This window comes from Pithys albifrons, chromosome 5 (assembly GCF_047495875.1).
Source record: "Pithys albifrons albifrons isolate INPA30051 chromosome 5, PitAlb_v1, whole genome shotgun sequence".
In the NCBI taxonomy this organism is placed as follows: domain Eukaryota; kingdom Metazoa; phylum Chordata; class Aves; order Passeriformes; family Thamnophilidae; genus Pithys; species Pithys albifrons.
Window position 1 is genome coordinate 11,790,204 of NC_092462.1, and position 24,734 is coordinate 11,814,937.

At 41.9% G+C, this 24,734-nt stretch overlaps 1 protein-coding gene across 1 annotated transcript in view; it reads left to right on the plus strand.

The window, feature by feature from the left end:
- Positions 1–6,192: 6,192 nt before the first annotated feature.
- TBC1D9 (TBC1 domain family member 9) overlaps positions 6,193–24,734 on the plus strand; it is a 52,472-nt gene continuing 33,930 nt past the window's right edge. Inside the window, exons 1-2 of the mRNA XM_071555705.1 lie at positions 6,193–6,630; positions 23,574–23,684. Coding sequence (XP_071411806.1) covers positions 6,504–6,630; positions 23,574–23,684 — 238 coding nt within the window. The 5' untranslated portion in view covers positions 6,193–6,503. The remainder of the gene's footprint in view (positions 6,631–23,573; positions 23,685–24,734) is intronic.

Genomic DNA, 24,734 nt, shown 5'->3' on the forward strand with positions numbered 1-24,734 from the left:
AAAACCCCAAATGAATCAAAAATAAATAAAACCTCCATTTACACAGTCTCTGAACAGACCCATCCACACCCACAAATTATGTTACCATCTCTATGCCAGCACTTGCTAAATTGACTTCTTTGTTGATTCCCTCCATAATCACATTGTATTATTTGGTAAAAGATAAAGGTTATCACAATTAAACAGAAGAATTGCAATTATTATAACACACTACCGTGACTTTCATTACTGACTTTGTAAGCCAAACCAGAGGGAAAATTCTGTATTCTGCTTCATGATGTGTCCCTGCCCATTTCTGCTTTGAAGATCTCTGAGGCAGTTTTCAAGTTTCTGCTTTCAGCCATCAGAAACATTCCTGGAGACCCCAGGCTACAGTAAGAAAAACACTGGAGTAAACTATCTGCAAATTAAATTAACTCTGTAAATGGTTCAGTATGCAAATAAGACAATGGACAGACCAGCCCCCTGACTTTTACCATAGATCTAATGTAGGTTTGTTCCTCATTTTCGATGGAATGTTGCTACTCTAAATAATTTGGCATCACTCTCTTTTGGGATAACACAGATAACAAAAGCAATGTATAGGAAAGCAAGAAACACCATCAGAGCGTAAATAAAATTTATTCTGAATTGAAGGATAAACAAACCTAACCAGTTTATGAATGGGCAAAGCCAATTAAGTCTTATGACACATATAAAAGTATTTAAATTCAGGTACTTAGCATAAGTAATTAATGAAGAGATTCTGAGGTTAGTAGTTACTATTAACACTCTTAAAGCCAAATTAAGTCCAGCATTTCTCTCTTGTCCAACATAACTTTTGTTGGTCCTCAAGAAATCTGTCATTTCCAACTGGTTCAAATTATTAATTACGAGAGCATGTAATGAAACCATCAAATCTTTAAAAGAAACCTCATTCCTTACCAGTGTTTTTCTTCAAACTTTTGCACTCCTGTCATGCTGAAGAAGCAGTGCCAGTGGAGCTGCTTGCTGAACTTGTTTGATGACTTCTCATCTGCCTGCCTGCTTGTGCCTCCAGAAGGTGCTGACGGGAAGGTGCAAGATGGAGTTGGATCACTGAATCTGGGAGAAAGGGGCCAATTCTGCTGTATACCAAGATGCTTACCTCCCTTTTTTTCTAGCATCTCACTGAAACATGCCTTTTTCAGGGCATCGTTGCATTAAAATATCATCTGCTATCAAATGATTCTTGGCTTTCTGCTTATGTTACTAACATTGGCTCAGCTATGTGTAGTCTCCTAAGGCATATTCAAAGAGCTGTTTTTCTTGACAGCTTTATGGTTATGTCAGCTTTGTTGTCTTAGGAAATTTTAATGATCTCCTTGAAGTTTTCATTCTTTAGTTTTCTCTATTTTCATTCCCCTGGAAGATAGCAGATGTTGAAATTCTTACACATTCATCCATATACTGATGTAGTTCCCACATTTAGAAACAAGCAGCTCTGTTAATTAGTTAGTTAGACCAAACAAAGTATGGACCAGACAGTCTATCACTGAACTTTGTTACAATAGCAGAATAACTGATTTGTTACATTGTTAACTAATAGATCCAGAATGAGAATACCATTTAAATTTTTTTCTTGAACAGTCAATATGGGGACTTGTGGACCTACGACCTGTCCAACGAAGCTTGTTTCTGTTTTGGCAAGGTGAAGGTTTTGGTCAATAGAAATAGTAGAGTTGGTATTATATGTATGGATTTTGCTGAAACAGTTTTAATTGTAAAGATGGATCATGTATGAAATAAACTTAGTCATAAGATCTGGGTGTAAAACAAACCCACAGAGATATTTTTGCAGAACAACAGGATAATAGTGATTGGGAGAGCTTGTAGCAGTCCATTATAATTTTAATGATCTACGTGATCAATACTCTGCTAAAGAATCTTTCTGTCACTGTTTCTAAATGACATAGGGATTGACAAGATAATAACTAGTGATGTAAGGTCACTGCTATATCAGGACTCAGATCACTCTACTACAATCCAGTGCTTATATCCATAAACCAGACTTAAGGCAAAGGGTGCCAGTTATAGCACCTGGATTGCTGCTTTGAAAAGCTTTTGCTGCATGAAGATTTTAGATAAAGTGCTCCATGTGTTCCTAGTGCAGTGCTGTGTCAAAAAAAAAAAAAAATCAGACAGAATGTGTCCAAACTAGAAAAGAAATCACAGAATTAGAGATCACAGAATATTCTGATTTGGAGGGGACCTACAAGGATTGAGCCCAGCTCTTAAGTGACTGGCCCATAAGGGATCAAACCCACAAGCTTCCTGTTATTAGCACCAGGATCTAATCAACTGAGCTAATTCTTCTGTTGAAACAGAACAAAAATTGGTAATGCTCTGTTAACATACATAATCCAATTCTGATGCCTACAATTCAGAACTTATCAGAGTTCAAAGGATCTTACAGATATGACAGGAGAGCTGGAAATTTTGAGTCTTATCCAACACATCTCACAAAACAAGGCAGCCCACAAACAGATGTATGGGCTGTGGACAGGCACCTGCCTTACCCATGGAGAGCCTGGTACACCAAAAAGGCTTTCTAAAGAATAAAGTACTCAATATGACACTTAAGGGTAGCTAAATATAATAGGATGCTGGAAAACAGGGAGCTGCTTTTTATCAATCTGGACCAAGTTGTCCCTTTGTCATGACAGAAGAGTAGAATCTCAGGAAAAAAAAAAGCTGTTGTTCACAGTCAGAGAAAAAGTAGTAAATGATGTACTAAAGAAGAGCTGTGATAATTATAAGGAACTGAAAAAAAACCCCTGTTTTATTTAACCTTCCTTGGAAAGATAGGCTTCTCATCCAGACTGAAAGCTTTCAGTCACTTTGCTTCCCCTGGATATATATGTCTGCTGTTCCAACCTGAGCAAGGTGTGCATTTCTCAAAGATTATATTTCAACATTTGGATATTTTATCTTTGCTCCTAGTCAACTGAATGGCTGTCCTGAATCACCAGAAAATGATAGTTGGCTGCATCTAAAGAGGAGGTCTGTTGTAAGAAGGTCTTCTGGGGAATAAATGGTAAAATGTCTGCTCTATTTCATCTTTTTGCCTGCTGGAGTAGTGTTATTGTCCATTAGTCTGATGATATTACACAGAATGTTGTCCTTCTAGAATCATGTTTAATTTCTTCCCTGAGAGGCTTATCATTGCATGAAATAACTCCTTAGTTTTTATTGATAGCTGCACCTGATATCTTTAATTCATTTTTCAAAACTGAGTGTATGTTGAAGTTTCAAATCTAGTGGCATAGAGAACTTTTAACAGCCCACATACACAAACAAACACATAGACAAGCACTTTGCATGAGGGATAAAAAGTATGTGATGAGTATGCGGGAGGGGGTGGTGGTGGTGGTGAAATTACTTCAACAAAAAGGACAGCCATGAAAGCACAACACCTATTTTACATTACAGTGAAAGCAGGTAATGTTTCCATTTAAATGCCTTGACACTGTCTACAACACAGCAGCAAAAAGACACAATACAATCTCATTTTAAATGCCATTTACTTGAGTGATGATAATTTTTTTCTTTCCAGTTTTATTCTGATGTTCTATAATGCTTAAAGGAAAATAAATAGGAAATGTGTTAGGAGTTATGCTTTTTTTTATACCAGTAATATATGTCACCCTACTGGCATGTAAAACCAACTCATTGGCACTAATAAGGTGTTTTCAGTGCTTACAGTTTTCCATTCATAACTGTCTGTGCCCACTGCGGAAAAGCAGTTTAAGAATGGGATGCAGGAGAAGTGTCCAGCTTCTGATAAAGCTTTTTTTCCTTCTTGAGGGAAAGTGTACTGTTCACAAAAAAATGACCTTCCTCACTGCCTCCCACCACAGCAGAGTATCACATGCTTATTCTTTCCTAAAATGTTGGTGTGGCTTTAGTAGTTCTACTGCAGGTTGTTGCCAGTGCTGACATCACTAGTAGAGCCATCAGCACCCCAGGAGAACATGGGAGCATTGACAAGCCTTCTCTGTGTGGCATCCTGCCCTTACTAAAGGAATTTACCTGGAACTTTTGCCACTAATTTCAGCCAGGATAGAATTTGACTTTCAAGCTAATAGGCATAGAGTTTTTAAGTAGACTTCATTTAAACAAACAAACAGATGAAAAACACCCACAAAACCAAAAATCTGGAATTTTTTCTCAAAGCCATAAGAAACTTGCTTCAAAATTTTTCTTTAAAAATACTACCCCTAAAAAGGCGTTTAAGAGCAAGGTCATTTCAACAATGCAAAAATTCAACATAATCTCATTCTGTTTTAAATGCAGAAAGGGTGAAGAAGCTCTTCTGCATTCCCATTCAAAGACCAGCTGCCCACTAGCAATGATGATGGATATTCCCCATGGTGCAATGGAACTGAAAGAAATACTGGCAATTTTAAAGTGTCTATCAGAGATGATCACTTCCTTCCCCTGAACTTTTTACCTACACAATAACAGCCACATGACTGCTACCTCAGACAAAGAGTCATTTCTCCCATGATCACGTGTCCATCTCCACAGGATGAGCACTGGGCACCAGCTCCATGCCAGCACCAGTTGATGAAGGGCTAAGCATAGTGAAGCTACAGCCTGCTGATAAGTAGTACTTGGAATATGGTTTTGTTTCCTGTGGGGCTCAATTTACTCTTCTCCACATCTCTAACAAACCAAAGATAAGTATCTGACTGGATAGCAACAGTTTTCTAATTAAAGGGAGGCCAGTGAATCCAGTCCTTTCCTGACAACTTGGAAGTCAAACAGTGTTCAGAGTTGCAAGGGTAGAAGACATACGTTACCTATACTTATTACTGTTCCCTTTGACTGTGCCTGGCATACCTGCCAACTATACTGGTTTATTTTAGGGCTTTTCAGGCCCTCAGAAATTACCGCCATCTTAAGCAGTAGGCACAATGTGGTCTTCGGCAGCAGAGGTGAGTTTCAAATGTGGTTATGGGGCATAGCAGAGATGGGGCACTTCAAAGGGACTGCAGAAAGAGGACGATCTCACTGCCTCTGGTGGATGGTTTCCTTCAAAGCTGAGGCCAGAGCCCTCATTTCCTTTTAACACACTTCTCTGAGTCACAGGATGAGAAGGCCAAATCTTTCAAGGCAGGCAATTAAGAGAGGGAATCACAGAATGGTTTGGGTTGGAAGGGACCTTAAAGATTATCTAGTTCCAAGTCCCTGCCATGAGCAGGGACACCTTTCACTAGACTAGCATCGTCCAACCTGGCCTTGAACACTTGCAGGGATGAGGCATCTCCAGCTTCACTGGGCAACCTGTTCCAGTGCCCCACTACCCTCCTACTGAAGAATTTCATCCTAGTATCTAATCTACACCTGCCTTCTGTCAGTTTGAAGCCGTCACTCCCTGTGATACCACTACATGACATTGCAAAATGTCCCTCTCCTGCTCTCTGGTAGAATCATAGAATCATAGAATCGATTGGGTTGGAAAAGACCTCCAAGATCATCAAGTCCAACCCTTGGTCCAACTCCAGTCCCTTTACTAGTTCACGGCAACCAGTGCCACGGCCAATCTCAGTTTAAAAACCTCCAGGGATGGGGAATCCACCACCTCTGTGGGCAGCCCATTCCAATGCCTGATTACTCTCTCTGGAAAGAATTTTTTTCTGATCTCCAACTTAAATTTCCCCTGTCAGAGCTTGAGCCTGTGCCCCCTTGTCCTATTGCTGAGTGCCTGGGAGAAGAGAGCACCCCAGGTACTGGAAAGTGCTCTAAGGTCTCCCTGAGCCTTCTGTTCTCCAGGCTGAGCAACCACAACTCTCAGGCTGTCTCCACAGGAGGCTGGATGCAGCACCCCAGGTGGGGTCTCACCCGAGCAGAGGGGCAGAATCCCCTCCCTCGACTTGGCCGCGCTGCTTGGGATGCAGCGCGGGATACACTTGTCTTTCTGGACTGCGAGCCGACACATGGGCAGCTTTTCGCCCAGCGGCGCCTCGAGTACCCCTCGGCCGAGCTGCTCCCGCTCGCACCTCCCTCCCCGCGGTGTCCCCGCGTATCCGTGTCTGTGCCCGGCCCCTCCGCCCCGCCCCCGCCGCAGGTGGGACCGTGCCCGTGCCCGCGGCGCGCAGGTGCGGGAGCGCGGGGCGCGTTCCCCGCGCGGCGGGCGGGGCGAGCGGCGGCGCGCACGGCGCGGGAGCGCGGCAGTCCCGCGGGCTTTGTGCGGGAGGGAGCGCGGAGCTGATGTCACCGCTGCCCGCGGCGCTGCGGCGGGAGCTGCCGCCGCCCCGGGCCGCTGCAGCCGCCCCTCCGCGCCCGGCGGAGCGCGGGTAGGCGGCGGGGGTCGCGGGGCGGTGCGGATGCTGCCGCCGCCCCTCCGCCCGGTGCCCGCCGGTGCCCGCAGGGCTGCGCCCACGGCCGCGACGGCCGGGCATGGTGGCGGCTGATGCGGGCGGTGCGAGCGTGAGCCGCCCCCGCAGCCCGCCGGGCCCTCCTTTGTCCTCGCCGGGAGCATGTGGGTGAACCCCGAGGAGGTGCTGCTGGCGAACGCGCTGTGGGTGACGGAGCGGGCCAACCCCTACTTCATCCTGCAGAGGAGGAAGGGGCACGGCGGCGATGGCGGCGGCGGTGGACTGGCGGGTAAGGGCGGCGGCGGCGGGCCGGGGTCGGGCAGGGCGGGGTGCGAGACCCTCGGGGGCTGCAGGGGCGCTCCCCGCTCCGTGCGGGACCCTCGGGGGCTGCAGGGGCGCTCCCCGCTCCGTGCGGGACCCTCGGGGGCTGCAGGGGCGCTCCCCGCTCCGTGCGGGACCCTCGGGGACCTAGGCGGGGCTGCAGGGGCGCTCCCCGCTCGGTGCCCTCCCGGGAGGGGGCTCCCCGGGGTCCGGGCTGAGGCCGCTCCGCCGGTGCTCAGGTGCATGGGATACGCCGACATTCCCCTGAGGATTTACGCGCCGGAGCTTTGTGCGGGCGACTCCCCGGCGTTCGATGGCTCCGTACGTCGGGCTGTGACTTGCCCAGGTTCTGGGAGCGCTTTGTTGTTGGACCTCTAACACCTTTTCTTTAGGATATTTTAAACATCGTGCTGTAATTCACAAATTGGAAGATGTTTGCTTCGGCTTCTCCGTTTTCTCCACGATGTCCTTGTGAAGTATGTTCCCTGAATGCTTTGTTTCCGGCTGCTGGCAACTGGAGACGCTTTTGTAGATGTTTGGGTCAAATCACACACAAGTCTCAATAAAACTGTGTATATAGATTTGTCGAGACATTCCACCCTTTTTTAGGTAATGTATATGCATTTATATGTAATTGGAGATACAGAACCCAATGGTCTTTCCACTGGTTCTTCTTGAACTGGTACAGAATAGTCAAATTCATTCTCTGAAAACCTGTTCTTTTCTTCTTTACCCGCTTCCATGACAATGAGTACTTCAGGCTAAGCAAAATAAACATATGGACTACATCTGTATTTTGTTCAAGGTTCTGTACATATTTACCAGGAGTTTAAGTGTTTCTTCAGCCTTTGAATGCTCTGTGGACTTGTAAACAATTTATAATCTAAACTAAGGCATTACTGTGAAGTGTGTTTTCATGTAGACTGCCAAGGTCTTCAGTTACTTCAGTTCTGTGTGTTGATAAACCACCTCATTCTTGCGTGGGAAGTGACCAACAGCCACTCCACACTGGCTATAGATTTTTAAATCTTTTGAGTTATGGACAGGGTTATCAAATACATAAAAACATGTTGTGCCTTGAAAGTTCAACCCTGCTCTGTTTATTGAGAAATTCTTTTCAGGCTCTCCTTTCATGTATGAGATACTCATCAATTTTCCAGTCATTCCTGTTATTAGGGAAACATTTTGAGAATTTAGGGTGTTTTCTTCAACCTGTTTGCACAGTGCATATATACCTAAGTCTTCTAGCTGTGGTATGTAAAACAGTCTGATTGGTGATACCACTGTACAGATGGAGAGATCACTTTTGAAGATTTTGTCCTTGAGTGGGAGTAGGATTCATAAAATGTGCACTGCTTTTTTTGTGAAGGCCAGAAAAACCAGCAGCATTTGGTAAAAGTTCAGAATACAGAAACAGTTCTTTGTTTCTGCGTTTCCTCCCTCCCACTTGGAATGTAAATATTTGTGCACTGTATCCATTATTGTAGTATGTGAATGAAGTCTGTATAGTGAATACTATTTAGAAGACCAAATTTTTACACCTATTTTGGAAACTCCTTTCCATGTGGCTTTTATTAGTTCCTGTGCTTTGCCTGGAATTGCAACAGCTGTGGCATTAAGGTAGTAACCAAAGCCAGTTTCCAGGGGGTTGGTAGAGAAGGGCCATAAAAAAGTTGTAGCTTTTTTCAATATGTTGCCAAAACCATAACTAATCAGCCCCCCATTATTAAGTTATTGTGCTGTCAGTATTTAAAGGGCTGTGTGGGAACTGTTAGACCATGTGCTAAAATGGCAAGGTTTTTTGTCACAGTGGTCAGTAAAAGGTGGGAGAAGAAGAAAGAAGGATAGATGGATGGATGGAGAGTGTCCAGGCCAATCCCAGCTTGATGGGCACAGTAATAAGTGGAATTTAAGATTATTTGTTTTTCATGGAAATACTGGAATTTTACACTGGCTGTTCTAACAGCTGTGGTGTGCCCATTGAAGGCCAAGGCAGGTAGGGAAAGCCAGTGGATTGTTCTCAGTTGGAAAGACTGGTTAAAAGCAAGGTATTGAGGGTCCTAGCTGATGGTGAGGGTTCAGAATTAATTAAAATATCTGCTGAAACAGTAACCAGGATACATAATTTGCAGTAATGATAACATTTAGGGTGACCCTCTGCAGGTTCTGTAGATGATCATGATACTGTTACTGTCTCAGAGGTGCAGGTTATCTGGTCAAAAGTAAAGAAACGGGGGAAAAAAAAGAACCTTTTGTGGTTGGTGAGCTGGGGGGTTTTTTCTTCGTAAGTTTCTTTTCTGTAGTGACAAAATGCTAAAATTTGGTCCAATATAATCTAAAAAGTTATCCACCCACGAATGTGGTAGAAAACTTGTCCTGGTTGCACTGTGGGAAAACCAACTTATGTCCTTGAAAAAGGCTAGAAATACTGTATGAAGGACTTTTTACTGTGGTGGGGATGGTCTGAATTCATATATGCAAGAGAGGATGTAAATACAGCTGGGTTTTTTTTTGTGCTCTAACTTTTGCTGACTTGTACTTCTTCGTTATTGACTCGTGAAGTCATTTGTCCTGAACAGTAGAATGACAATTGACTTTAAAATGGATGAGATTATGGGGCTGATGATATTACATGGCTTTGCTGTGTAACTTAAGCAGTGGGTAGACAAGGAGAAGCATTGATTTACTGGCAGTGCCCTCAAATCTAGGTTTGCTTTGAAACCATCCCATCAGAAAACTCATCAGGGTTAAGTGTAATGCCCTTCTCTTCATCTGTGATTGTGTCAAGCTTCAAAGAACTTTAGTTGGGGCTGCTCTGTAGCACAGCTGAAGGAAGAGATTGAGTGCTTTCCTGTGGGTGAGGGGGAAGGAGAGGCCAGGACTGGGAACAAACCTCTCCATGGGTGGATGGAGTGTTGTGACTGTGAAAATGAGGCTGAAAGTGTTTGCCAGGGTCTCTGTGTTACCTGTTTTCAGGTCTTTTGACATGTCTCAGTGTAAAAGCAAGTATTTTATGTAGCCTTGGGGCTGGGTGACAGTAATTCCTGTTGGGTTTGTGTTGGAGCAGAAGAGCAGGACCGGTGTTATCTGTTCTCCTGGGTCCACTCTGAGTGCCGCAATCCTTTGCAGAAAAAGGATTATCCTTTGCTTTGGGGGAAGGGGTGAACAGTGAGCCCCTTCTACACTGGTTCTCTCCTCTTGGCCTTGGTTTGTGTAACAGTTGAACAGAGAAACACTCTTATTTAAATACTTGTTTGGGCATTGGAGACATTTTCCCCAATTATTTTAATATTGTATTGCAACAAGTTAAAAGAATTATGAAAATCTTTTTATGTGTTAGGGCAGTGCTGATTAGTGAGTGTTTAGGAGTCATCTCTGCTAACAAAATATGTTTGATAAACGGTTTATTCATAGATTAGACTATAAAAATCTTACTGAAGTAAGGTCTGGTCTCATTTAAATTATTGTGTCTTATGTCAGTACTGCTCACATCAATGTGACCTTTATTTGTAAGCATACCTTAATTGAAGGGTTGCTTGGTTTTTATTTTTCTTTTTAGCAAAAGGAAAATAGGAAAGACTTGTTAATTGGATTTTAAATTGGATTTTCATAGCTTTTCTGCAAACTTACATTGTCTTGTATCATTGCATTAATCTTCCAGGAAAAGACCAAAAAGTGTGCTTTTCTACTTTGAAAGTATTTGATGGTTGATGAACTTTCTCCTAAATTAAATTGTTTCATGCCTTGCACATAATGCCATGCCTGTATTTTGCTTCTCTGTGACCCTTGCTTGAGTGTTTCCCCTTTTATTCACCAACAGGGGAAAAGTATTTTCTTTCTTCTTATTAGTTTTCTCAAAGGTTCTCAATGTTTTTAACCTTCTCTCCTTGGTACATCCTCTGCTTGCTTCCCTGGGCAGCCTGGTAGTTTGGCCTCTATGAAAGAATTCCTTCTCCAGAGGAATCTGGTGTATTTATTTACACAGCAACCCGCATCAGCTGAAGCAGAGGTGTTGGGAGAGGATATGCACCCAGATCTCTGCCATCATTTGGGCACTATGGCCTGTGTGACAGAATTATTTCCATGGATGTAAGGATCTAGAACATAAAGTTTATAAACAAGTAAAAGACTCATGTTATTAAAGTATCTTGCATTCAGATGCAACAAATAGGTTTAAAAATGCCTCTAACTGCTTTCTGCTGTACTGTCATAATGTTTGCCAAACTCTTCTACCTGGAACAGTATTCCAAGGAATTGGTGAGACAGTGAATGGCAGTGTTATGAATTCACTTAGAGCTTCAAGGAAGAGAGACTGAGGGTGTGGTACAATTAACTTGTGGCTACTGTGCTCCCTTTGCGTGACAAGGCAAATAAATTGTTCTTAGCTTGCAAGAACTGTTTTTAGGAGTGAATTATTTTGCAGACAGGGTATATTTAATGCTTACAGCTGGGACAGTGCATGTGTGAGAGATGCAGTAGGAGTTTTTAAGTTTGAAATGTTGCCAAAGATGATTTCAAATGTTTAAGCAGAAGAGAGCAGATGGAAATTTGCTGGCTTCTGGTGATAAAAGAATCTGATGAAATACTGTCTTTCTCCCCAGATATTTTTGCAAAAGGAGTTATCGTTTAATTTCCACATTGGAATGGCAGAAAGGAGAGGTTCTGAGCTCTGCTGGCTTCTGTGAGCTTTCAATGTCAGATCTAATAGGATTTTTAATACTGTGACTGTTCTAAGTTGAAAGACTTTTCTGGAGCCTTGCTGGACAACACAATTAGTAGCTCAAAATTTGGAGATGGATTATGTCTTGCTCTCAACCTGTCAGTTCAGGGTTGAGGAAGAGGTTGCTTGAAAACCTGTTCATACTTAAAGTTTAGAAAAGCTTTTGGCCAGCATATCATCTGTCTGAACAAAGGATGGTACATGCTCTGACGGACTTGGCACTTTCTGCCCCTGTTGACTCAAGTAGTGAGGATTTTGCTTGGTACACTTGAGTAGAAAGCATGTGCCTTCTGATACTTGAAATGTAGCCTTTATCCAAAAGGATGCAATTAGCATAACAAATAGGGGTGATCGGCCTGTCTGTCAGCTCTCCCTGTTCATTTCGGCTCAGGGAGTGGAAGGGAGTCTCTTTGGTTCCACTCTGTCGGCTGGCAGCACACCAAATCTGCTCTGATGCTTCTGAGCTTTTCCTTAGGATCTGCTGTGGGTGTGTTTTCTTCTTCACACTAGTGGATTTCCACTTCAAGAGAACATGCAGATGTCTGGGGTTGAACTGCTGTTTGATTCACCAGTCTCTCTGTTGAATTCACAGATGCTTTCCCGGTTCCTCAGCTGGAACGTGTCTCACTTCCCGTGTTAATGTTTCTCCTGATCTCCAGTTCTTGCAGCAAGGCTTTGTTTGCACAGATACAGAGCCTGAGATGTTGCTTTGCTTTCTCTACTGTAATGCCTCTTGGTCAAAGGCTTCTCTTGAATGATACTTCACCTTCTACGCTGCAAGTAGTGTCACCTCTCAAGGCTTCTGAGCTGAGCTGTCATTTGCCACTTTTGCCTTCTGAAATGATGTTACTGCTTGACACATGGAATTCCAGGATGGAATCCTGCTGTTTCTCCTGAGATCTGTTTGTGGGAAACCCTGCTGGAAATGTCACACAGGATCAGAATAAAGCAATAAATGTCTAGGCCTCTTAGTGATTTCCAGCATTATACCAGGGTTTGTATTGCTTACATGGTTTTTGTTGTTGTCCTTTGGTCACACGCTGAAAGGTGTAGAAGTAGCACTTCTTCACATCAGTTTCCACATTTCCATCACTCCACTGTCCAGTTCTGCATCCTTGTAAGAATATATCATATTTCACAGAGGTTTAGGCCCTTGATAGTTTCAGTTAGAGTTCTGCAGAATTCAGAAAGGTTTCACAAGGTATGCTAGTATAGACTCAAATGCTTTTGGAACTCCATTAAAACACGTGTTCCTATACGAAATTTCTTGTAAATACTTGGTACAGGCAGAATCCCTTCATCTTTCTCTGGTTTTGCCTAGGATTTGTGAACTCTACTTGGTTTTTTTTCCTTCATAGTATCACAGTACATAAGCTTTTTCTTGTAACAGACAGGAGTTGTCACTGATTTTACTGAAGTATGAGGATAAAAAGTGTATAAGGAGCTGTAAGCATTTGGCTGAAATCATGCTTTTCTCTCTCTCTTTGATCACTAATCCTACTCCTGTTGCTTTATCAATGTTGATATTCAGAAATTACATCTGCATTTTGCCTTTAAATCTGGTGCTGAGATAGGTTCACATTCTGGAAGACTTTTTAGAAATCTTTCATTTGTTTTCTTTTCAAAGGATTCATTATAAGCATTTTCTAGGCCTGATTTCTGATTTTTTTTTTAGCCTGAAGTTTCCTAGTAAGGTTGTATGAATGTCTTCTACAGCAGCAATTTTAGTTTCAGCTGGTAAATTTTTATTTTTTAAATGTTCTTTCTTCACAGTCATGTCTTACGCTTCTCCTTTGTGTTTTCCAGTATTTTGTTAACCAAACTTAGTGCCATTTTTTAGTTCATCATCGCTCATTTCCCTGGTAAATTGCCTCCTCTAATAGCTTTTTGAAATCTCATCTATCTGCAGGTATTGAGCCAGAAGAGCTAGAATTTAAAGTTCTCTTTTTCTGGTGCTATGACTTCTTTTCAGGTTTAGCTTGTATTTGACCAAGCTGTGCTTCAGAACTGTTCATTTTTAGTCAAAGCTGAGTTTACTGTACACACTTCAGTTCTCAATTTATACCATTGATTTTGCTGACTACATTCAGTTTACAGTAATTTTTCTTAAGTTAGCATTGGTGATGTTTGTTTTGGGTTTTTTCTGTTTTGTTGGGGGGTGTGTGTTTGTTGTTGTTTTTGTTAAATGGCTCATCCTTAACTTGATTTGTTCTTTATTCTTATGTAGTTTCTCTGAATAGTGTATAGGTGGAGATGGAGTCGGTTTAGAGTTTGCTCTTGGATGAAATCTGTTTCTTTGCTTCTGCTACTCTGAGAGAATGGGGATGCTTAAAAGAAGTAATTTTGAGTGAAGTTCAGTGACTTCACTGCTGCTGTTTTGGTTACTGATATTTGATCCTGCTGTTTCTAATTGTTTGTTGTTTTTTTAACAAGCTTATGAGTAATTGTTTATATTGGACCTAAAAGGCATTTGTTAACTCCATTTGTATTTTTCTCACTATTTCTCCCTAATTTCATACAGTCTGGTGTTATTGATATGTAGCATGAAATTTATTTTCAAGAGTGTGGTTATTTGTTTGGTGTTCTGTCCAAATATCAGTTTCCTCTGTGTTGTAATCCTTCACATACTTGGAACTTCCAGAATGTCTTGTCAGTGCTCCTCTCTCTGTGTTCTACTTATGCTGGGTTTTTGTTTCAGTTCAAGTCTGGTAGGTTTGTTTCTGGGAACTTACTATTTGGATATATTATTGTGGGAGTTCTGCACGTGGACTTTTCATCTGCAAAACTGAGCCTCAGTGGAAATTCATTTTGCTTTTTTTGAAATTATTTTGCTTTGTGGGTATGTAGTGATAGACACAGACTGTAATGCACCTTCTGATTTCTTCTCTGTTGCAGAGAAAACCAGCAGATGTTTACAGCCTGGAATACTTTTGCTATTGCTTAGTAGATAACACGGACAAATATGGTTATACTTAGACTGCTTAGGGCCCTTTAGCTTGGCATAAGTTACAAAAAGTTCTAAAAGTGGGAAATCAACCCCATGAAATTTAGTTTCGAGTTAAGATACAGGTTTTTTACAGGGATGGTGACGAGTTGTTTGGAGACCTTGATAAGTACTGTGGTAGTCATTCAATTGCTGATCACTTTTAAATTAATATATTTGGAAGATAATCTGGTTCAATCACAATTGTTAAACTTGTAGGCTGGCTGAAACCTTTATTGTTTGTTTCTGCTTTTATCCCTCAGTAGTCAAGCCAGATTATCACATTGAAGAGCTTTTTTTTTTTCTATTAAAGATTAGTGGTTAGGTTTTCAGTCTTCCCTCATCTGTGTTTATCAGCCTGAAGAGAGAAAAAGCAAGTACTTGTTTTGCTGCTTTTCTTGGTAAATATCAATAGAGGGAAAGTTCCTCCTCAGTCAGTTGTGCTGAACATGTTTGAAAAGTTGTATGCAAGGGAAATGGTGGCTGAACAAATCAGTGCCCTATAGAACTGCATTAGTAGAAAGAGAGAGCAGCAAAGGCAGACATTGGAAAAACTTGACAAATCTTAATCTGAACACCTTAAGTTCAGAGGAAAAAATTCTTTTTCGTGATACCACATTACATGCCCAGATAAGCCAGTGCTGTATAACCCACATAGGGAGACAGTTTTGAAATAAGTCTTTAATTTTACCTTTGTTTATGTGAATGAACATCTGTTAAAAACCCCTAACCTGTATAACCCTTCATAAAGTTTTGAGGGCAGTGTTCACAATGGAGAGGTTATAGTCATACTTTTGTGGGTATTATTAACAGTACTGAAGGTTTAACACTGTAATTATTTTTGAGTGGTGTATAATATTTACTATTCTTATAGACTTTCCCATGAAATCAAATCAAATAGAATTGACCTCCGTTTGGAAAGGATTTGTCCATAGTGTTATCCACAGAGTTCAGATTGTTGCTGTAGGTTGAGTTTTGACAGACAAATAATTGGATGATTTCATCCTGTAATAACAAATGAGAGCTAATCACATGAGCTGCCTTGAGAAAGAATGGAAGAGTAATGATTCATTATAGCTACTAGGAAAAACAATAGCTTGTACTGTATGTTTTAGCTGTGTATTCTTAGGAGTTACTGTTTTTAGAGTCCAGGAAGTAATGATTAAACTTTAGGAAGAGTTTATTCATTGTCCAATAGATCGACATAAAACTGAATGCTCAGGGTGCAAATATGACTTAAATCAACCCTATTGATTGAGGCTTTCTTGGAAATCAGCTGACATCTACAGTCGAAATAGTTCCCTTGGGTGTTTCAGATTTATGACCACAGCTCATTATGTGTCTGTCTTACTTCAATGGAACAAGTAGGAGGTCATCATCAGCATACTTTAAATACTGAGACCCTTTACAGCAGTATGTTTTTGGTTCAGTGTTGGAATGTCACGATGCCTGTTTTGAAAACTTCTTACTGATGACACATGTGATGTTGCAAGTTTTCCCAGCTGTGGTGTTGAGCTCCTACACAAACAGGCTGCTGACATCCACAGGATTACTTGAGTGGCAGCTCATGAGCATGACTCCAAGAGTCACAGACTGACCTGTACTGTAGCTCAGGTCTTTTGCAGGATATACTTTTGTATTTCCTCTATAAAAAACATGTATGCTCTTTGTTTAGGCATTTTCTAAATAAAAATCTCCTATCAGAAGGTGTCTTGAGGGACTGTCAGGCTGTAGATTGTGTTCATGTAGATCTGGGAGAAGGATATGGGAGGGCAGGGCTCTGCTCCCAGGAGCCAGGTGAATAACACATCTGTGATCTGCCAAACTGGGTGGCAGCCTTGGGCACAGCAGTGGCACGAGCTGCAGAGTGACCTCCTCCCAGCTCTGGGCAAGGTGTGACCCAGGTTGCCATGTCACTGAGGAATGGATGGATCAAGGTCACTGCTGAAAGCGGCCCTGCTCCGAGGTTAAAGCTGAATGGGAAGCATCCCTGTCTGATACCGTCCCAAGCTTTTTGATGGTGCTTGCTGTGCAACAAAGCCCTGGCTCTTAAGCTTTGAAGTGTCATTGTTTATTATAATTCATTGGCTTCAGTGTTTTAATAAGGTGTGCCAGAGGTAATACATAACCCAGGTCCTCACTGTTGAATATGTAATCCAATTTACTTTGAGAACCTGGTGCATTTTAGCAGGTAAAACATGGAAAGCTCACAAATATAATTGTAACATTGCTGTCAGGGAGACTGTAGAAGGGTGATAAAGACTACTTAGTCTTTGTCTGTGTTTTATTTAAATGAAAATGTGACTTTCTGTGAGAAGAGGGTTAGTGTTTGTCATAAGAAAATCCTTTGGAAAAAAAAAAGATTGTTCCTGTGTACAGTGCATAAACTTCCTTTAAAAGGACCAGTAATTGATGTTTTCCAAAGAAACTTCCCTGTGAAAGATAAAAGAATAATCACTAGTTATATTGTAAAAGAAAGAAAGAGGAAGAAATATTCCTGCAGCAGAGATCTATGCCATGGATATCCAAAGAATCACAGATATTGTGACTTACTACAGGTATTTAAGCCCATGTGCTCTAAAGTATGTGTGTTTTCAGTGGGAACTTAAAATGTACCAGGCTGATCCTGCAGCAAGTCATCCCTTGATTTCACTGCTGTTTGTGGGCAGTTTGTAAGCAGACTGTAAGCCACGTGGAATGCTGATCTCCAAAGACCAGGGAGTGCAGTGGTGCTTGGAAAAAATCTGAACTGGCTGAAGCAATTGGCTTAGTTTTCAAACCAAGGTGACCTACCTTTCTGGAAAATATCCTTTAGTGAGATTGAAATAATTTGGCTTAAAAGAGGTCTGTGTTATGCAGGAGGTCAAGGCTTCATGTGATCATAATCCCTTCTGCAGAAAAAGAGGTTGAAAATTGGTTGCTAGTGTAAGGATATGAGTAGAGTACATCATAATTTAATGTGTAAATGCAGAATACTAATCTGTGCACTTTCTACAGAGGTTACAGTTAATGACTAAATGGGAGCCACCACTGAATGTGGTTAGATAAGTAAAATGTAGTGTGATTTCTTCCTTCAGCACAAATTGCATCAGGTAACTGAACCCCTTTCCAGTAATTCCCTCTAGTGCATTGTATGTCCTTCCAGTAACACAATTCAAGAGCAATTGTCCAGGCCCCCAGCCAGTTGTGGCTTTGTATTCCCTGGTTCCAGGTATTGCATATCACTGTTTTTCCTCTGCTAATGTCTATGTTTTACAGAAAAGAAAGAGAATATTAAGCAATTTTCTGGACCTTTACTTTAAAATTCAAGTTTGCAGAAGAGGAACCCAACTTTACTAAAAAAGTTGTGTCAAGCAAAATGAAGGTGTTATCCCTTCCTTTTCCCCTCCTGCCTCCATTATTGGTATGGTTTGGTTTCTCCAGAAATTTGGCAGGTGTCTGATGGGACCGTTCCTCAATACTTGGCTCCTTGGGCTTGAGTGCCTTCAGGAGTGGGGCTGTCTTCAGTCAGCCAGATGCCAATCCTACAAATTATACTGTTTGCTTTAAAACCTTTGCTCATGAGAACATCACGGTACTGAAAGGGCTTGCAGATCTACTATTGTTACACTGGGAATTTCTTCCCTTATTTCACTATGTAGTCAGAAACCTGATGAAATTATGGGAAAAACTTTGCAATCAGTATAGTCACATGATTTGATTGCCTGGGTAATTTACTGGCACTTGCCCAAGGACCTGTCTAATCTAAGGAATATGATTCTTTGTTGCCTGTTCTGTTTCTATAGAAACTCTCAGTTACTTAATTGCATCTGAAAAGGTACTTGCTGTATGAAGCATTAGTGAACTAATGAACAGCATTAAAATGCTGTTAATAGTTTTATTTTTTTTTATTTTCATTTCTAGTTCATGTAGAAATTCCTCAAAAAGATTATCAGCATGAACTGCTGTGATTTCGTTCTGGTTGCATCACATGTCTGCGTAGGAAAAAACCCATCATCATCATCATGGCTAGGCTCCACGAAGATTTCAGAAGGGCACTACCCACGCTTGCTGCAAGCATGCTGGTGGCTAAAAAGACCGATACGGGATAGGCAGGTCCGGTCACAAAAGGCACAGCAGAACGTCTCCCTAGGTGATATTGGCAAGGAACGGTTCTTTCTGCGTTGTCTTTTCTCCTCAAGACTGACTCTCCGTGCATTCTCAAAGAATGCAGCAGCATCGTGAATGGTGTGTCTCCAAGAATCCCAGTTGGAGGCCAGAGTGGACCATTGGTGGCAGTCAATATGGCCAAGGCTGAGGTGTTGTTTCAGGGAGTCCTTGTATCTCTTCTTTGGGGCTCCTCTCTTGCGGCAGCCGGTGGCGAGTTCACCATAGAGCACAATCTTCAGAAGGCAGTGATCCTCCATCCTGGAGATGTGCCCTGCCCAGCGCAGCTGCGTTCTCATCAGCATGGCCTTGATACAGCTGACCCCTCCCTGTTCAAGAACAGACATATTGGTCACGTAATCAGACCAGTGGATGTTTAGGATTGAACGGAGGCAGCGCTGATGGAAGCGTTCGAGAAGCCGCAGGTGGTGGCGGTAGATGACCCAGGATTCAGACCCATATAAAAGAGTAGACAATACAGTGGCTCTGTAGACACTAATCTTTGTACTTTTCTTCAGGTATTTATTGGACCAGACTATTTTATGGAGTATTCCGAAGGCTCTGTATGCCTTTGCTAGTCTGTTGTCTATCTCTTTGTCAATCTTACCATCTGAGGAAATGATACTTCCCAGATAGGTGAACTGCTGGACTGACTTAAGCTCTGAATTGCCTATGGTGATGTGAGGATGATGGAAGACTTCTTGAGGTGCAGGTTGGTAGAGAACTTCCGTCTTCTTCAGGCTGACTTCCAGCCCAAAAAGCTCAGCAGCCTCTGCAAAGCAGGATGTTAAGCACTGCAGAGCTGCTTCTGTGTGAGCGACGAGGGCGGCATCATCAGCAAAAAGCAGCTCATGGACAAGGTGATTCAGGGTCTTGGTGTGGGCCTTCAGTCACCTTAGGTTGAATAGGCTGAATAGGCTTCCATCAGTACGATATGGAATGTAGATGCCATTTTCTTCATCGAGGTCTGCTGTGGCTCTTTGGAGCATCATGCTGAAGAAAATTGTGAATAGAGTTGGTGCAAGAACGCAACCTTGTTTCACACCATTGGTTATTGGAAAGGGCTCAGAGAGTGCATCGCCATATCTGACTTGTCCACGCTGATCCTCATGTAGCAGGATGATCATTTTGAGGAACTTGGGGGGACATCCTAAACGTTCCAAGATCTGCCACAGGCCTTTTCTGCTCACAGTGTCGAAAGCTTTGGTGAGGTCAACGAAGGTTACATAGAGACCTTTGTTCTGTTCCCTACACTTCTCTTGAAGTTGTCTGAGAACAAACACCATGTCTGTGGTGCTCCTATTGGCTCTGAAACCACACTGGCTTTCAGGTAGAAGATCTTCTGCAATAGTGGGTACTAATCTGTTCAGAAGTATTCTTGCAAGGATTTTACCAGCAATGGAGAGCAAAGTAATACCTGGGTAATTTGAGCAGTCTGATTTTTCTCCTTTCTTCTTGTACAGGGTGATGATGACTGCATCACGGAGATCTGGTGGTAGTTTGCCTTGTTCCCAGCAACACACAACCCAATCAAAAAAACCCAATCAAACAACAAATACCCAAACTCAAAAAACTAATGCTGACCTAACAATACAAAACAGAACAGTTTCTGAGGGCAACAGACAGGTGTAACTGCATGATTCCTCAAGTAAATATTAACTTTTGTAATATTTAATGTTGTAAAACCACATAATTTATTTTTTAAAATCTCACATGTATCATCTATCATAGAATCATAGAATCGATTGGGTTGGAAAAGACCTCCGAGATCATCAAGTCCAACCCTTGGTCCAACTCCAGTCCCTTTATCAGATCATAGCACTCAGTGCCACGTCCAATCTCAGTTAAAAAACCTCCAGGGATGGGAAATCCACCCCCTCTCTGGGCAGGCCATTCCAATGCCTGATTACTCTCTCTGGAAAGAATTTTTTTCTGATACCAACTTAAATTTCCCCTGGCAGAGCTTGAGCCCGTGCCCCCTTGTCCTATTGCTGAGTGCCTGGGAGAAGAGACCAGCCCCCACCTGGCTATAACTTCCCTTCAGGTAGTTCTAGACAATAATGAGGTCACCTCTGAGCCTCCTCCAGGCTAAACAAAATAGCTATTATCAAAATAGCTATTTCATGATATAAGTAAAATTTTACTGAAAAACTGTCTGTTGCATTTATATTAGTAAGTTAGACTTTGAATTTCCATGGGATCTTCTGGAGTTCTGTGAATTTTCTTCTTTAACCTCACTACGTGGTTATTTCTATGACCTGTTTCCATTGCTGAAAAGCCTCTGGGCAATACCTACTTACTGCACCATTAGAAAGTATTGTTTGTTTTCTTTTCCTTTCCTACTTCCCATCTGTTGTTTCAGTGCTGACTTGTCTCTTTTGTTGTTGGGATTTTTTTGGGGGTGCAGGAGAGGGATTGTTTGGGGTTTTTTAAATAGTGCACTCCATGTTTCTTGAATACACTGCTCTGTCTTACAGTATTTGGTGGTACAGGGGACTGTTCCTCTCCTGTCTCCCATATCCAGGGTAGAAGGAGGTAGGATGGGAAACTCTTCTGATCTTGATGTTGCTGCATAAGTCAGTAGGTTTGTTCTGACTCCCTGACCTCACCTGCATATCCCAGTTTTCACAGCTGCTCAGCCCTCCTCTAACTAGGGTCAGAATTTGTTGGCAGGACCACCTACATGCCACCAAATTTGGAAATACAGCAGGAGGAGAAAAACAAGCATATTTTTAAAGAATGCAGGGAATGAACAGTGTTTCTCTACTTCAGAGAAGATTGCATTAGGCCAGCATACAACTTTATTTAGGTATTACATCATGCCTATTGCATATTTAGTACTGTCAGTAGTCATGTGAAGCTGAAAAGCCTCAAGAATCTTCGGCATAAGCCCTGCTGTGTTTGCAGCAAACCCAGATGATGAACACAGTGCAGTGCCTGCTTGGTCTGCACTCCTGAGTTCACTGCCAGCTTTGAGTGTTTGAGGGTCTTTGCCCTTGGCTGAAGTAGACATGAAGCTTCCTGGACCTGGGCCATACTGGGGCTGTGAAGCTCAAATGGAGAGTATATTGAACTGGAAAAAAAAATTAAAGTACCATTATAACCTACTTCATTCTCCTGAGTTTGGAGCGAGTCAGGGTGTGTCTAGAAGGGCTGGTGGAATTGTTCACTGGCAGCTTGTCAGTCTGCACCAGTAACCAAAATGTGTGAGGCATGAGGGTTTAGGTTGGCAATAGGAGCAACTAAAGCTAGTTAAACTAAAGAACATTGGGATATTTTGTATAAATATTAATTGGCAGATATTTTGTTAACACACCTTACTAATGACCTGATGCTGCATACAGACTTGTTTTTTGTGTATTTTAGAATTCTTGTATTAAAAAGTGGTAGATATTAATGCATTGGGCAGAAAAAGGTTACAATTGATCTGGTCTGTGAAGATTTGTATAAACAAAATAAAAATAGAAAACATAGAATGGAGAAATACAAAATCACTGACAGGTGATATAAGTATCAGTTTCATTTCAGGTTTAAGGGATCTACTGAGATGGAAAATGGGTAGTGCTTTGATATCTTTGTGATACATAATGCAAATCTGAAAAGAAAAACAGTGAGGGAAACAGTTTTCTATACCAGTTATGACAGCGCAGAATGAGGACCTAATAGTACTATGACAGTAAAAAATGAAAACAGCCACTTGAAAGGAGAAGAAAACTTTAAGAGGAGTGTTTTGATATGTTTTTTGGTGCATGCAATTTATTTCAGCTGTTTTTAAAAAATCCTCAATTTCTACCCCAATATGCATTGCAGAAAAAAATATTTTGAAATTCATCTATCTGTTTTCAATGTGTTTGAAATTTTTTTCCAATCAATTGAAACAATTTGCTGAGATTTTAAACATGAGATTTAAAATCTAATATCTGCAGGGGAGGTGAAAATTCTTTGTGGAGATGAAAAGGGGGAAAACTATTTCTTAAAAAAAAAACAACCACCTCTTTCTTGTGGGAGAAGGTTTTGGGGGGTTAGAGTTTTGTTTTGTGTGTAGTTTGTTACAAAAACAGAATCTAGACTTTGTGGAAATATAGTTAGGAATTATTGGTAGCTTTTGGTATGCAATTGTCGGTGGCCCCCTCAGTAGCAAAGAATTTTTAAAGCTACTTCTGGAAAACAGTATGGCTTTGTCCTTCCCTAGTATCCTTTCATGTGAAAAACAGCTTGACTCTAAGGCATTTGGATCCTTTCAACTCTGAAGAATCAGACTGTTAAGTAGCAAAATTATTTTTGCGGGAAGTGTTAGTTTTTCCTAGCTGACATTCCACTTCTGAACCCTTTTAGGATGTGTTGTCTGGGGTTTTTTGTTGGTGTTGGAGGAGAGGATTGTAGTTGGTGGGTTTTTTTCCCCCGAGGGTTTCAACAGTGTATGAAATACAGGAAAGAACTAAATAATTTAAAAACATTATTTATAACACAACTACATTCTGCTTTGCTTCACTTTGTCTGTGGTTTTGCTAGAATGGAGGTACATTTCAGAGTTGAAGTCCTGTTGAAACGGAGCCTTTTTCCCTCTTGAATCACTTTTCCTCTTTACAACATAGAATCACAGAATCGTTTGGAGTGGAAAAGACCTCTGAGATCATCAAGTCCAACCCTTGGTCGAACTTCAGTCCCTTTACCAGATCATGGCACTCAGCGCCATGTCCAATCTCAGTTTAAAAACCTCCAGGGATGGTGAATCCACCACCTCTCTGGGCAGCCCATTCCAATGTCTGATTACTCTCTCTGGAAAGAATTTTTTTCTGATCTCCAACTTAAATTTCCCCTGGCAGAGCTTGAGCTCGTGCCCCCTTGTCCTATTGCTGAGTGCCTGGGAGAAGAGACCAACCCCCACCTGGCTAGAACTTCCCTTCAGGGAGTTCATGAGACAGCAAGCATGGGGATGAATATATAGGTCTGTATTTTGCCATGGAGGGTGAAATGGAATGGGGAGGAACTGCAGAGGCCCTTCCTGTGGGATCTTGTGTGGTCCATCTCTGTGTATTCACCAGAATTTTCTGTTCCATAGGTCTCCTTGTGGGTACTCTGGATGTTGTGTTGGACTCCAGTGCCAGAGTGGCACCATATCGAATCCTCTACCAAGCACCAGACTCCCTGGTCTATTGGACTATTGCCTGTGGTAAGGACAAATACACTGACATGTGGATTTCTATTCTTCCTGGATACTGTGTCACACAACTAAGAGAGCATCCTTCCTGCTGAGCACAGTCATTTCAGGACAAATAAATGGGTCAGGATGAAAACCTGCTGTAGTGGTAAAACTGAGTAGCTCCCGAGCTTCTGATAGTCAAACCTGAATGCCAGTGTGTTGTGTACAGTGATAGAATAAAAGTAGAAATGGCCATGGAGTAGGGACAGAAGCCTCTGTTATTTCCCACTCTTCATCTCCCAAAGGTGTTCCTGGACAAGCAGTATCCATTCCTCCTTCTTGCATGCTCTTCTCCATGGCCATGACTCGCTCCTGCCACACTTCTAAAGTGCAGCATTCCTGGGTGATGGGGTGTGTCTAAAGAGGATGGTGGGAGGGGTACCTGGGTTATAGGCCCCAAATTACCCAGACAGGGCACCTGACTTCCCTTGTAGTGGTAACCAGGAAAAAAGTGCAGCCTCAGTGCTCACCTGAACACTGACTAGCAAGCTGTATGGCATTTCCTGGATAGTGAGCTCAGTCTCCTCCAGGATAAACACCATCTTGATCCCAGGTGTCTACCTCTTGGATGTTTATTTCAGACAATGTGTGGTCCTTCTAAATATGATATACTTAGAAATTCAGCAAGGTGGTAGCTAGGTTAGAGTTAAATACAGAAGTGTTATATTTTGGTCATTAACTCTCTAGTTTGGACAGATCTAACAGTAAGACTGTTTCTTCTGTCATTATAGTAGTTAGTGAAAACAATTGAGTTGGTATTGTCATACATTATATAGGATTTTTGCGTGCATCAGATCCAGTACTAAGTGCTTATTTCTGTGGCCAGGTACCTATTGCAAGTAGCATAAAAGAGAATGTAGTTAGTCTCATGTTTTGTGTGCTGGTTTTGTGTCTGGAGTTGAATGCAGAAGGTCAAGGTCTTTTGGCTTTGATTGGCCAAGCTTGTAAGGTCAGATCCTCAGTTTGTTAGTATTTGCTTTTCAGTCTTAGCAATACTTGAAAATTGAAAAGGAAACATTT